Raw genomic sequence first — 14,629 nt, 5'->3', positions numbered from 1 at the left:
TTGTAGCAGCTATTCTTGAGTAGCTGCTACAAAGTCTAGCAGCTAATTAGAAGTAACTGCTACACAATGTAGCAGCCACTCTTAACAAACTGCTACACCGTGTAGCAGCTTCTGACGACTAGCTGCTTCAACGTGCTGCAGTTGCTTCTACAACGTGTAGAACCTCATTTAATTGATCTAAGTAAAAAAACTGAGATTGCTATGATCTATTTATTATTGGTTGAAAATACAGAGTAACATCTTGTTAAGCGTAAACAAAGAAGTAACTGCTACACATTATAGCAGCTTCATCATTTCAAGTTAGCTGCTACAAGGAGTAGCAGTTATTAGTCGAAGTAGCTGCTACAATGTGTAGCAACAAAGCAAAGGCACTGCAACAACATAAATATTTTTAAATAATTTTTTAGCAAGTATTTTTAGGGTTAATATATGCTAGAAAATATAACTAGTAAAAACATGACTTACCAAGCGGCTGCTATAAGTTGTAGCAGCTACATGGAGAGTTAGCTGCTACAAGGTGTAGCAGTTACCTGTCGAAGTAGCCGCTACACATTGTAGCATCTACATGGACAGTTAGCTGCTATAAGGTGTAGCAGTTAACTGTTGAAGTAGCTTCTATAACTAGTAGCAGCAAAGGAAAGTCCAAGTGGCTGCAGGCGTTTGTAGCAGTCGTCGGCCTTGCACGCCGTAGCATAAATTCTTCCTTCCTTCTATGACCGCCATTCCAAGTTAGCTGCTACAAGTTGTAGTAGCTACAAGGGCAGTTTGCTGCGAAGTAGTTGTTGCAACATTTCGAAGCGAAGCAAAGACGCTGCATCAGTAAAAAATAATTTCAAATAATTTTTTACCAAGTTGCTATACATGAACTTAAATATTTGTAGGGGTAATATCTGCTAGAAAATTTATCTACCATAAAATCGACTTACCAAGTGGATGTTTCACGTATGTAGCTACTACAACGTGTAGCAGCTAACGCAGATGTGGCTGTAGACTGCGAGCATTTGTAGACCCCGTCGTCCCTGCACGTTATATAATTAATCCTTCTAATATATGTATGTTATAACGGTGGAGACTAACAAATTAAAATGAAAAGAATTACCATTGGGAATGGAGAGAGGTGGTAAGCTCTCATAGTAGCTGTGAGATTGAAGTCGCCGGTGAAACTTTCCAAGCGGGAGACGCGCGGTCCGACGGACGACGGAGACGGCGGGAGCGAGAGAGAGAGTGGCGAGAGAGATTTTAATTTGAAAATTTTCCCACGTAGAAGTGTTTTAAAAAAGGCGGAAGGGGAGAGAGAATAAATTATATTTTTTTGTAGCGAAATCGAGCGGGCAACGTTACGTTTGCGTGTCGCTCATGGTGGCGTACAAAGCGTCACTTAGCATATATATATATATATATATATATATATATATATATATAATACTCAATAATATTTATATTTTTATATCAATGAAAGCTTATAAAATCTAACGCTTTAGGGTCTCAAGCCTTTGAGCCAAAAAAGAGGGTCACGAAATGGCTCAATTTAAAGATCAACAAAGTAGCTCCCAATAAAAATATATATATAATCATTTGTAACGTAGGATTGTATTGATTCTACCGATCTTAAGTAATCCCAATGATTCTACTCCAATTTCATTGTAAATGATGATTCCAAATAATCCAAGAATGATTTGGTACTTCTAGAGAGTAGAGTCGTGCGATCCATTTGGATCGCAATTATGCAAACTATGATTTACACTTTAAGCCTTAATCCCTATCCCAGGACCTATCAATTCATTAGGTCAATCATGCATACAATTATGATTTATGAAATCTTTCTGTCACGAGGTGAAAAATTCCAATATCTTCCAACGACCATTCGATCATCTTTTTCTCGACCACACTCAGACTCGTAGTTTTACATTGTTCAAGTGATACAAGAGCCTATAACAAGTCTGGATGGTTTCGGCTATTTATTTATTTTATTTGTAAAAAAACGTTTCTATTAATCTCCTTTGAAGTTTTCATTTTCGAATTTAGTCCTGAAGTTCTGTGAAAATATATAAACGCTCGCGCTGCTGACAAACATGATGACGCCAATATTCATGAGGAGAGGGATGGAGCGGATTGGAGAAAGAGGCGAAGAATCGTCGGCATCTTCCGGATCCCAACCGGGGCCGCTCAAGCGCCTGAAAACCCTAGAGAAGGGCAAGGCGAAGGTGGAGATGAAACCATGGGGCGTCGGAGAAGATTACGCGGCGTTCTCCGAGAAGGCGGAGGAGGAGGAGGAGGAGGAGGAAGAGCAGACGTGCGGCATCTGCTTTTCCGGTTCCGGGAGGTCGGTCCGCGGCCGGATCGATTGTTGCGACCACTACTTCTGCTTCGTCTGCATCATGGAGTGGGCTAAGATCGAGTCGAGGTGCCCCCTCTGCAAACGTCGCTTTGGTTCCATCCGCCGCCCTCCGGTGCGCGGCGTCTTCCTCGCCGAGCGGGTGGTCGATGCCCCTGTCCGCGATCAGGTCAGGAATATTTTTGACTTTTAGTTGGTTTTGGTAGCATTTATCGATTATTTTTTACTTTTAATTTCTCAAACAATCACCTTCCTAGTTGGGCTCGGATAGTTTAGAAAATCTTTTCAGGATCATTGGATGTGAGCTACTTTTTTCTTTTTGCATGCGTATGCATATCTCTCATTGCAGCAATGGCTTTAGTTCTTGTGAGGGAATATTTATGGTGATTAAAATGGTTGTCTTAGTGAAGTGGAACTAGGACTTGATGTACGACGTTGCACAGATTTCTTTGAAATGGAGTAGACAAAAGGGGTAGTTTGATTTTGACATTGGTCGGTGGTGCTTCTAAGGAGCCCCTCAATGTTGAACAAGGAAGTGAAACCGTGTTGAGTACCTTGCAGCTGTAGGCATTCAGTTCATGATCATCATTGGCTGAGTAAATAAAATGGCTTCGGTAACTTTTGGTTGCAGGTTTACAATCATGGAAACGAGAGCAGAGCGCCTGATCCATATGCAAATATTACCTGCAGTATTTGCCATGGTTCTCAAGATGAAGAACTACTACTGCTTTGTGATTTATGTGATTCAGCTTCTAATACATTTTGTATTGGTTTGGGGGCTACTATACCTGAGGGAGATTGGTACTGTGCTGATTGCACCATTTCTAAGGATTGGCATTCAGGATTGCAGCTTGAGGATGATCCTTGTCCTCAATATTCTCCCAAATTGGGACTATCTAAGCAATTCATTTCAATCGCCGACGTTGTAGCTGATGAAATCCCTTCTTATCCATCCAGAAGGTTTAATGTCGGTGTTCAAGAACCACAAACAACTTATCAGTCCAGAAATGTTTTTCATGGCAGACGTGATAACTCTGGTACACAGACAGATTCTTCGTCTGTTCCTACTATTGGTGAATCTTTAAATAACCCAGCAATACAGAATGAGGCAGTTGCCAGAACCTTGCAAAGTTCTCGTAATTTACATGGTCATATACAATCTTTGCGGAAAAATTGGAATAACCTTCGTACTGGTTCGTTACAGTTCTCCAATTTATCAGCTGTGAGGATAACTGAGAAAAGACAATTTGAGCCACTGGAAACTATGAACACATCAAAACAAGAAGGCAACTCATATCATGCAAACCAAGAACAAACAAATACATCTAGTGTTTATAACAGTACATGTAAGATAGCAGATTCAGAAGATATCAGCAAAGCATGGAAAATGATGGAAATGGCTAAAGCTGTACAATCAAATGGAAGAGAAAACAAATCTAATAATCTCCTGAACTCTCTTTGTAAGAAGAATGACATAAAGAATGCTGTAAATCATCATAGCTTGGCAAATTACTCTAGCATGAGAAATGCCTCTAAGGGAGCTGAAAAGTGTCAATCTGGTTTGAGAACTTGCAATGGTGAATCACCACTTGGCAATAGTGCTTCTCAATCTGGAGCAGAAGAGAAATTTCAAGGACCTCACTGGAAGAATGAGCTATCACCACAAGTGGCCTTATCCCAAACTTCAGTGTTGCCTAATTCCCAAAACTCACTTACTCATTCTGGTTCTGCTGCCTTCTCTTCTGATATTGAAGCAAAAAACAAAGAAATCTCACGCAACAAGATGGACACTAGTTTGAACTTGAGCACTGACAGTAATAGGGTTAAAAGAACTCCTAACCAAAAGTTTGAATCATTTGATAAGCTGAATTTGGGTGGCCCAAGTATAGATGCTTTGAAAACAAGTGATTCCACCTACAGTAGTTGTAAAAGTGAGATCCAGTATTTAGTCAAGTTGAACCTGAGGCTGCTAACCAGAGACAAAAAATTAGGTAAGCTTATTATTTCTTAGCCATTTTGCCAAATTATGCCCTTTCAATTTAGTTTTTGACCAAATAATGCCCTGTGTAGTTTAACTATGTCAAGTCTCAAAAACATTTTTTCCACTCAAATTATCATTAGTTTGCAACTTCTACCAAGTCACAAACTAATTTGCAAGTCAACTTATGGCTAGATTTTTTAGAATTTCCAATCCAAGGTAGTCAAATTACACCTTTTGTTTAAATTTGATCTACAAGCAACTTGCATGGTTTAAAATTGTGCAGAATGACCCGCAAACTTGTGGTATGATTTATAAATAAAGACGAGATATTTTTGTTTCTTTATGCCTAAGATGGTCATCAAGGGTTCTCTGATGTCTTTAATTTTTGCCTAATTTTAGGGGTTTGAGTTTTGATCTCGTTACTTGATTTGCAAATCAAGTTGCATGGGAAAAAAATGATGCAATAACCTGCAAGCTGATTTGTGAATCAATTTTAACTATCTTGCAACATAATTTAGATAGAAACTAAATTCTTGAGTGCCTTCCAATCTCATATGGTTAATTTGGAGTCTCTCACATCTTAATCTTATGTAAGTTTGGAAACTTGACTCCATAAGTTGATTTGCAAATCGACTTGCAAGATGTTTTAAAGCTAGAAACTATAACATGAACTCCACTCAATCTAATTGTTTGATTTTTTTAACTATAAAGAAAATTACTCGATATAAATATACATCTTGCGATGGTTGGTTATCATTTAGATATACACTTCCATATATATGATGAAAAATTATTCGTACTAAAATCATATATATGGAAGTGTGTATCTAAATGATAACCAACCATCACAAGATGTATATTTATACCGAGTAATTTTCTTTATAGTTAAAAAAGTCAAACAATTAGATTGAGTGGAGTTCATGTTATAGTTTCTAGCTTTAAAACACCTTGCAAGTCAATTTGCAAGATCATACTAAAATCATAATATACCTCCATATATATGATAAAAGATCATTCATACTGAATTCATAATATGCTTAGTCGTTCCTCGTATGATGAAAGATCACACATACTAAAGTTGTGATATACTTTGTTGTGTTCATATAAATATATACCTCCATATGTATGATGAAAGGCCATTCGTTTTAGTCATATATACTTTGTTGTGTCCATATAAATATACACCTCCATATATATGATGAAAGATCATTCATACTAAAGCCACAATATACTTTTTTGTTATATTCATGTACGTGGATTCATCACACATTTCTTCATCATATGTAATAACTAATCCAATTGCATCATTTGCAAATAAGGTTGCCAGTCATTCAGTGTATTTTTCATTATGAAGTAGATTCACAAACTAGCTTACGCATTCAAATCCATGAAGTTATACAAAAATTTGACCATCTTAGGTTGGAAGGTGATAAAAAATTTGTTTTTGTCTATAAACCATACTGCAAACTCATTTAAAAATCAGGTTGTGGTTTGAATTAGGGAGGACAATTGAAAACCAAAGATAATGTGAGGAAAGAAAGACGGGCCACATATGATAAAAGTGGCATGGGCTCATAGAATGGTCTTATTTCTTTCCTGTTGGTATAAACAAGAACCAGATAACAGTTGAACTTGGGAAGATATTTATGATTGAATACATCTATTCTCGACTCCTTTCTGCTCGATCTCCTTCTAGTTTTGTTTGACTTTTTATCATAGTATTATGAAATATTGTATCACTAGTTGAACCTACATAGGAGGGCCATGTTTGTTCCATTTTGTATCTAATTATACCTTGTGCCAACATAGAAAGGTACATTGAGAAACATGTTTTCCACAGAAATTGCAAGCTTCAAGCAAGTTGCAAGGATTGCTACTCACACCATATTAGCTGCATGCGGATTGGAACATTCCGAATTGTGCGCTCGAGCTTTCTCAACTCCAATTTGCAAACACTCCAAAGAAAATCAATTCCGTAAGTCGAATTTAATGTCCAATTCTTGTCATGAATGCTTCTGCTCCTTTGTACAGAGTGTTGTGAAATCTGTTACATCTGAAACAAATTTATTCCAATCTCCACCATGTTGACTTCTGATCTTCTGGCATTGGTTTGGTGCCTTGGATAAATGCAAGTCATCTCTTTGTACCTGATTCTTTTTTGTTATAATATACATCTTAAATTATTATTTCTTGAATACCGGCAATTCTAATGTGAATCTTTGTGCCATATGTTGTGTATATTATTGTAGCTAAAACTAGAGTACAATCTTGACCAATATGGATAATAAAACTAAAACTAGTAGATTCGCCAATCAAGATTGGCGAACTGGAAAACCATATCCATAGTCCAGGCACTGAAGATCAAGAAATTGAAATCTCTCTTCCCGGTGGTGTCACCAACCCCCGTCTTGCTTGATACAACAAAGGTGCTAGGTCACCTTGAAAATAAGTTGTCTGAACAATTGAAGTTCAAGGTAAGTCGCCATTTGTTGGTTGCAGTTGCCATCACCATGTGCATAGTAATGACATATTTATGTTACTCTTACTCCTACTGATATACATTTTCTTTTGTAGGAAGATAGCCTTCTCTTCATCTATGAAATGATACTTCCCTGCAATCCCCTTTGGGGTTTCTGATGCCAATAAGAAGCTCCGCCTATTGTAGACTTTTTTTTTTTGATAATGAATCTTTAGATTATAAAGGAGAGCTTGGCACAACAAAAAGTTGTTATTATGTGACCGAATAATTACGAGTTTGAGTTGTGAAAATAATTTTTTATAATGCAAGGTAAGACTGCATATAATATATCTTTATTTGAAATCTTACATTAATGGGAGTTTTGTACACCGAATTATTCTTTTAATGAATCTTTAGATTATAAATTAACATGCATGATTTTTAAATTATTTAGCATATATTTTAGGGTTTAGATGTTCAAGTCAAATGGCTATTACTCTAATTTGAAGGCATTCATTAACACATTGAAAAAAAAATATATATACCCACATTGTGCAGGTATAATGGGAAGAGAAAAAAAAACAAGGAAAGTGAATAATTTAATTAAAATTATTTCTCTCTTTAAGTCTAGAATTGCCCCAGGTGCTTTGCGCGTTAACAGAAGAATTGGGCGGTCACTAGTAGCGGGGGTTTGAGACCCATGCAATGCATTTTCGGACACTTGCGGCGTTGGAATTACTCGTGAGCTAGGATTTAACACCTGGAGCCACATGTTTCTCTCATTTATCCTGGTATTCGATAGTAATTTTTCATGGGATGGAGTCAGTTACCTCTATATATATATATATATATATATATATATATATATATATATATATATATATATATATATATAGTTCAAATAGATTATATTGTGTAGATAACAAATAACATTTTTTTTACCTCAAAAACATTCCTATTGGTTCATATGTCTATAAATGTTAGGAGTTGATATAGCAATTTTTGAGAGGAAATGAGCAATAAGTGGGTTCTTGTACACGATACTACTATAATAATCAAACTTTATTCTTCTAGGTGGAGTCAGTTATATGAATCTTTTTATACCATTAGGTTCTATCTCCTACTATATCATAGTCTATACTTAAATAAATTTTATCTTATTTTATTGTTTTCCTCTTCTTCATTCGACGTGCGTATTTGTCATAATTTCGCATCGTCTAATTGAAACATTTATTGGTCATCTAAATATATGTTTGTATCATCTTAAATATGATTCTCGAAGTTTTCCCTCAATAGATGTAATTCTGATTTTTTATCTAATGATCTCATTTCTTGTTCTGTCCATTCTCATATGTTCACACATCCACCTTAACATCTTTATCTCTGTAATTTACATCTTTTGCTCATGTGCTCTAATCATAGCTTAACATTCAGCGTTATATAATATAGTAAGTTTAACCGTTATTTGTAGAACTTTTCTTTAAGTTTTAGAGATACTTTACGATCACATAAAACACCTGACGTTCTCCTTTATTTCAACTATCATGCTTGTATTTTATGTAAAATATTTTTCTCAATCCCTTCATCATTTTGTAAAAATGATCCTAAATACTTAAAGTTCTTGGTTCCAGACAACTTGTCATCTTTTATCTTATAGTTGTCAAAAGCGCACGAAGTGCTTGCTTAAGCGCAAGGTGCAGCGAGGCGCAAGTCTTGTGCTTCCGAGACCTCAGAAGCTCACGAGGTCTTGAAAGCGCTCGCTCCGTGCAAAAGCGTACGCTTGTGCTTGTAGGATCGAGAGAGTGAGAGAGTGCGATAGAGGGGGGTGAATATCACACTCTAAAAACTTTTCTTTTACTCGTTTAAATCAAAGTTGTGCAGCGAAAATTAAATAACACACTTCAGTTACTTGGTTCGAAGCCTAGGTTGACTCCTACTCCAAGGCCTGCGATCCTTGATCGCACCGTTGGATAATCCACTAAAACTCTTTTCTCCGAAAACCTCGGAGAGAAGCAGATTGTACAATGAAATGAGTAAGATAGTAACAACCTACTATCTTACTTTAGATTAAGTACAGAATAAGCTAAATATACCGATTACTTAGATAGAAGATACAACTCGATTGGTTCTTCTTGGATGGTACAACAACTTGCTTGATGGATGCATACAAGAGTAGTAACACGAACAACAGCTTGCACAGAGATAAACTTCGAACATATCTCGTTTCATTTCACAGCCTTGGACCTCGAGCTCACTTTTATAAGAGTCGTCGACATTCGGTCGACTGATCCTTGGGTTCGGTCGACCGAACCAGCTCTCTTCTATCTTCATTGAGATCTGATGTTGATTCGGTCTTCGGCATTAAATGATAATTAAGTGTTCGGTCGATCGATCCCCTTGTTCAATCGACCGAACAAAGATCCTTCGCTGTTCGCCGAGATCTGGAATTAATGCGTCATTAAGTGATGATTGTTCGGTGGACCGATCAGTTGCTCTTCCTTCTTTGCTTCTGCTCGATCTGAACTATGCTGAATCATTAGGGTTCGGTCGATCGATTCTCTGGTTCGGTTAACCGATCAAGCTTTGATCGGACCCTAGTCTGTTTTGGTCTGAACTGATATATGCTCTGAGTTGGCCTTGTTCGATCGATTGATCATCGAGTTTGGTCGACCGATCAGGTCGAACCTACAAAATAGTGTTAGACACTAATCCTGCAAAACAAAAGTTAGCACAATAATATTATATTTGATGCATGAGTAATATTAGACAATAGAACTGTCTTGATCTCAACTTAGAAACCTTCCCGGTTTCTTCAGTTGGATCAGCGACCTTAGGTTGTTACTTTCAGGAACACAACCTCACTGTCGCTCCTCTAGTTGCATACCTCAACTTACCTGTCAAATATTGATCCTCCAGACTTGTTTGAACTTTGTCTGCTCAGTGTCTGATCGTCTGATCCACTAAGACTTTTCCTACAATACTACATTAGCCAACAACAATAATAGTAATACTGAATACTATGATAAACCTAAACTTAGATTTACTGAGATCCGCTGGTCCTGTAATACAGAAAAGCGTGTAGCAAAAAAATATGATTTTTACATTGAAAGATGGTGGCCCGTTAGTGAAAATATTACGACTGATAGACGGTGAAAAAAGGTATCATATGGGTTATATTTATAAGTCAATGGGCAGAGCCGAAGAAGCTTTCGTTGCATCATTTAATAATAATGAAGAAAAATATCGTAGATTTTTTGAATTCATTGACAAAAGATGGAATGTCCAACTTGATCGACCTTTGCACGCAGTCGGATATTTCTTGAATTAGAGTGTTTTTACTCAAACCTTGATATAGAAAATGATACAAAAGTGATGGAGGGTTTGTACAGGTGCATATCTAGATTGGTGAGAGGTGAGGATTTATAGGATAAGATCACAAATCAATTGAAAAAAAAATATAAGAAAGCAGGACTTTTTTATTTTCCAATAGCTACAGACAAAGAACTTCAAAATCACCAGGTAAATTCGTAAATAATATATTATACATTATTAATATTCCAGTAATAAAGTTAATCTTATATGTTTTTATGTTTCAAGCTGATTAGTGGTCTTCTTATGGTGCATCAGCACCATAATTAAAAATATTTGCAATAAAGATTTTGAACCTTAATTGCTCTTCTTCATGTTGTGAATGTAGTTGGAGTGTTTTTGAATGTGTAAGTTAGAATTTTTTTAATATATATTAAAATTTATATTATGAACTTAGTTTTTTTTTTACTTTTTAAATTTTTTTAGATACATTCTAAGAAAAGAAATAGATTTTCTCAACAACGATTGAATGATTTGGTATATATCAAGTACAGTAGAGCTTTTAGGAGAAGATATGATGTGCGAGATAAGATTGATCATATTACTTTGTTAGAGATAGATAATAATAATGAATGGTTATTGGAAAAATTGGATGACAGTGATAAAGACAATGATAATAATTTTATCTATGAAGGTGAAGATTTGAGTAGGAGTAATGTAGTACGAGCATCTGGGATTTGTGAAAGTGTGTATGGCTTTCGATCTCGAAATGTGTCTCTTCAAAAGGGGCATTATCATCTACATCAGCAAAAAAAAAAAATCTTTAGCTTAAACTAGTCTTGTAAATGAAGAAGAGATTAACCTTGATGATAAAACTGAATAAGAAGATACTGATGGATACAAATCGAGTGATGGAGCTGATGACGTAGATTTGGACAATGAAGATGAAGAAGATAATTATTTTTTTTTATTTGATATTTTATCTATCATATTTTTAAATACTTTTAACTTATTTTTAGTTTTTTTGAATAATTTATAGCTTCATCAAAGAATATTTTATTTATGGTCATTTGGATTTTCAAGGACATTTCAAAGACTTTTAATAGATATATTAGTTCTTTTATTTATTATGTTTTTTTTCATAAAGCATGCACTTTGCTTTGCGCTTTAAGTCCCAAGACCCTTGAGAACTTTTTAACACCTCATGATTTTGGCAACTATGTCATATCTTAACAATTATCACATTATGTCTAATATTACTAAACTTAAATTCCATATATTATGTTTTTTACTTTATTAAACCTAAAACTTTTCACTTCTAGTGTTTCCCGTTAAAATTTTAGTTTAGCATTTACTCCTTCACATGTCTCATATACTAAAATAATATCATCTACAAATAACATGCACCACGATACTGTGTCTTAAATGTGTCTAATGAGTTTGTCCATGATTAGTGTAAAAGGATATAGACTTAGATCTGCTCCTTGATGTAATCCTATCTTTAAGGTACATTAGGGATCATGTGGAAGTCATGCGGGTGATCGCTCTCTTGCTCGGAGAATTTTATTGACTGGATATTTTTGGCCTACTCTACAAGCTGATGCATCTCAATTAGTAAAAATCTATTTATCCTATTAGAAGCATCAAAATATTCCATATCACCCCATAGAAATGCTTAAAATTTCCATTGTCTCTTGCCCTTTTGATCAGTGGAGTATGGATATAGTTGGACATTTTCTCTTGGCATTTACCCAGAGAAGATTCTTGATAGTGATAGTGGATTATTTCTCAAAATAGAAAGAGGGCGAGCCACTGGCTAAGATAACCGAACAAATGGTTATCAAATTCTTATGGTAGCATGTTATTTGTAGATTCGGAGTCTCGCACAAACTGGTGTCAGACAATGGACGACAATACTAGGGTAAGAAAATTCGGGAGTGGTGCTCAAGTCATGGAATCACTCAGACCTTCACATCCGTGGCTTAACCCTAGAGTAACGGCCAAGCAGAAGTAACAAACAGATAAATTATCAGAGGACTCAAAATCAAACTGAATCATGTTGGAGGTATCTGGGTGGATGAACTACCTAGTATATTATGGGCATACCGTAGACCCCTCGAGAAGCGACAGATATAACCCCTTTTCACTTGGTTTATAGTGGTGAAGCAATGGTGTCGATTGAAATTAGCGTGGAGTCCGATCAAAGGCGGTTGTACAATGAAGATAATGGCAGTCGTCATCTTATGGAGCTTGATCTGATCTAAGAAGTCAGAGACAAGGCAACAACTCGCCTCATGACCTATCGTAAAAGGATGAGACAATTACAACCAAAGAGTTATCCCTCGATTTTTTTCAGGTTGGTGATCTAGTCTGGAAGCGAATCGAGTCAGTCGGGGATGTCAACAAGTTAGAGCCACAATGGGGAAGATCATATAAAGTGGTACAAAAGCTCACCTCAGGTTCATATTACCTTGAAAATTCCGAAGGTAAATGGTTAGAGAGGCCTTGGAGCACGAATAATCTACAACCTTATAAGGCTTAAAAAGTACGCTTATAATTTACTCGTGTATTATATAAAATATTTTACACTTGATGAGAATGCAGGCGAATTTTTCTAAAGATTCTCATAAATTATAGCCTCGAGTTTCAGACCGAGCATGTCCTAGACTCTTAAGCGGATCGACCGAGTTATAAGCAAGCATGCTCTTGTGCCTTAAAACTATAGCCCTGAGTTTCAGATTAGGCCTGTCCCAGACTCCCGAGCCGATCGGTCAGGTTATAAGTGAGTATGCCCTCGTGCCTTAAAATTATAGCTCCCGGTTTTAGACCGGGTCTATCTAAGACTCTTGAGCCGATCGGCTGGGTTATAAGCCAGCATGCTCTCGCGCGTTAAAATTATAGCCCCTGGGCCAATTGGCCAAGTTATGAGCGAGTGTGCTCTCACGCCTTAAAATTATAGCCCTAGGGTTTCAGACTATGCCTATCCCAGACTCCCGAGCCAATCGGTCGGGTTATAAGCAAGCATGCTCTCGCACCTTAAAATTACAGTCCCTGGATTTCAGACTGGGCCTATCCCAGACTTTCGAGCCAATTGACCGGGTTATGAGCGTGCATGCTCTCACGTCTTAAAATAATAACCCCTAGATTTTCAACCAGGGTTGTCCCAGACTCTCGAGCCGATCGACAGAGTTATTAGCGAGCATGCTCTCGGGCCTTAAAATTATAGCCCCAGGTTTTAGACCGGGTCAGTCTAGACTTCCAAGTCGATTGACCGGGTTATAAGCGAGCATGCTCTCATGCCTTAAAATTATAGCCCTGGATTTCAAATTGGGCCTGTCCTAGACTCCCGAACCGATCGGTCGGGTTATAAGCGAGCATGCTCTCACGACTTAAAATTATAGCCCTAGAGTTTCAGATCCGGCTTGTCCCTAACTCCCAAGTTGGTCGGTCGGGTTATAAATGAGCATGCTCTCTTGCCTTAAAATTATAGTCCCTGGATTTCAGACCGGGCCTGTTCCAGACTTTTGAGCTGATCGACTGGGTTATAAGCGAGTATGCTTTCGTGCCTTAAAATTATAGCCCCCGAGTTTCAGACCGAGCCTATCCCAGACTCTCGAGCTGATAAACTTAGTTACAAGTGAGCACGCCCTCGTGCCTTAAAATTATAGCCCCCGGGTTTCAGACCAGGCTTGTCCCTGACTCCCGAGATGATCGACCTTATTACAAGCAAGCATGCCCTCGTGCCTGAAAATTATAGCTCCCGGGTTTCAGACCAGACCTGTCCCTAACTCCTGAGTCGAGTAGCAAGGTTATATGCGAGCATATTTTCGCGCTTATCCATTATGAGCTCTTAAAATTCCCGTTCGGTATCATTATCCCATCCAGTTCTATTATTTATCCTGACAAGCAATGACAAAGGAGTTCATTAAGGAATTATCTCACAAATGTGTTAAGCGGTTATAACCAGCCAATCTCGTTAATCCGATTATCATTATTACCACACTCAATCTATGATGCAGATCAAAAAATAGCTTTAAAATACCGGTGGTTCTAGAGATAGGTCGAAAAAGTTTAGGAAAATAGGTACGATTCAACAAAGTTTAATTTACATTTTAACATTTCAACTTATGCTTTACAACCGCGTAAGGGCCATGGCCTAAAAAATATGGGTAAATACCTAGTTGAACTCAATTAAGATGTCTTCTGGAAGTTCTCTATTGAGGCGATGACAATCTACAAATCGCGGGAGAGGTTCTGGGGACAAATAGCCAACCTCTCTCAATTGTTTGGTAGCTCTCTCTGCTACATGGAAGAGGGTCTTGAAGATGTATTTGGTGAATGTTGTCCCAAAATTGAGTCTATGAACTGGCTCTTAATCTCGAGCAAGGCTTAGGTCGAACGGGTTTAACCACAATCAATCCTAAACAACTTTACTCTCAGAATCTTTGGCCATTATGGTTCATATGGTTTTCAAGCTCAAATGAATAATAAACTATAATCGGCCATACTTTGGTCCGGGCATACTCGTGCTATCTTTAATGTATCA

The 14,629-nt window shown here is 37.1% G+C and overlaps 1 protein-coding gene across 1 annotated transcript; it reads left to right on the top strand.

The window, feature by feature from the left end:
• The first annotated feature begins 2,078 nt into the window (after positions 1 to 2,078).
• On the top strand, positions 2,079 to 6,502 carry LOC122034402. Its single transcript, XM_042593639.1, has 3 exons — positions 2,079 to 2,504; positions 2,967 to 4,326; positions 6,157 to 6,502. The coding sequence occupies exons 1-3, from the start codon at positions 2,091 to 2,093 to the stop codon at positions 6,402 to 6,404; spliced, it is 2,022 nt and encodes a 673-aa protein (XP_042449573.1). The 5' UTR covers positions 2,079 to 2,090; the 3' UTR covers positions 6,405 to 6,502.
• The last annotated feature ends 8,127 nt before the right edge of the window (positions 6,503 to 14,629 follow it).

The sequence above is a fragment of the Zingiber officinale genome, chromosome 11B (genome assembly GCF_018446385.1).
Source record: "Zingiber officinale cultivar Zhangliang chromosome 11B, Zo_v1.1, whole genome shotgun sequence".
NCBI classification, from domain to species: Eukaryota; Viridiplantae; Streptophyta; class Magnoliopsida; order Zingiberales; family Zingiberaceae; genus Zingiber; species Zingiber officinale.
This window is presented reverse-complemented; position numbering and strand designations above follow the sequence as displayed.

Bases quoted from the DNA above. Each gene is read 5' to 3' on its own strand.
- LOC122034402 (XM_042593639.1), top strand. From the start codon at position 2,091: ATGAGGAGAGGGATGGAGCGGATTGGAGAAAGAGGCGAAGAATCGTCG. The intron at 2,505-2,966 runs GTCAGGAATATT...TTTTGGTTGCAG, and splicing joins ATGCCCCTGTCCGCGATCAG to GTTTACAATCATGGAAACGA. The intron at 4,327-6,156 runs GTAAGCTTATTA...TGTTTTCCACAG, and splicing joins AACCAGAGACAAAAAATTAG to AAATTGCAAGCTTCAAGCAA.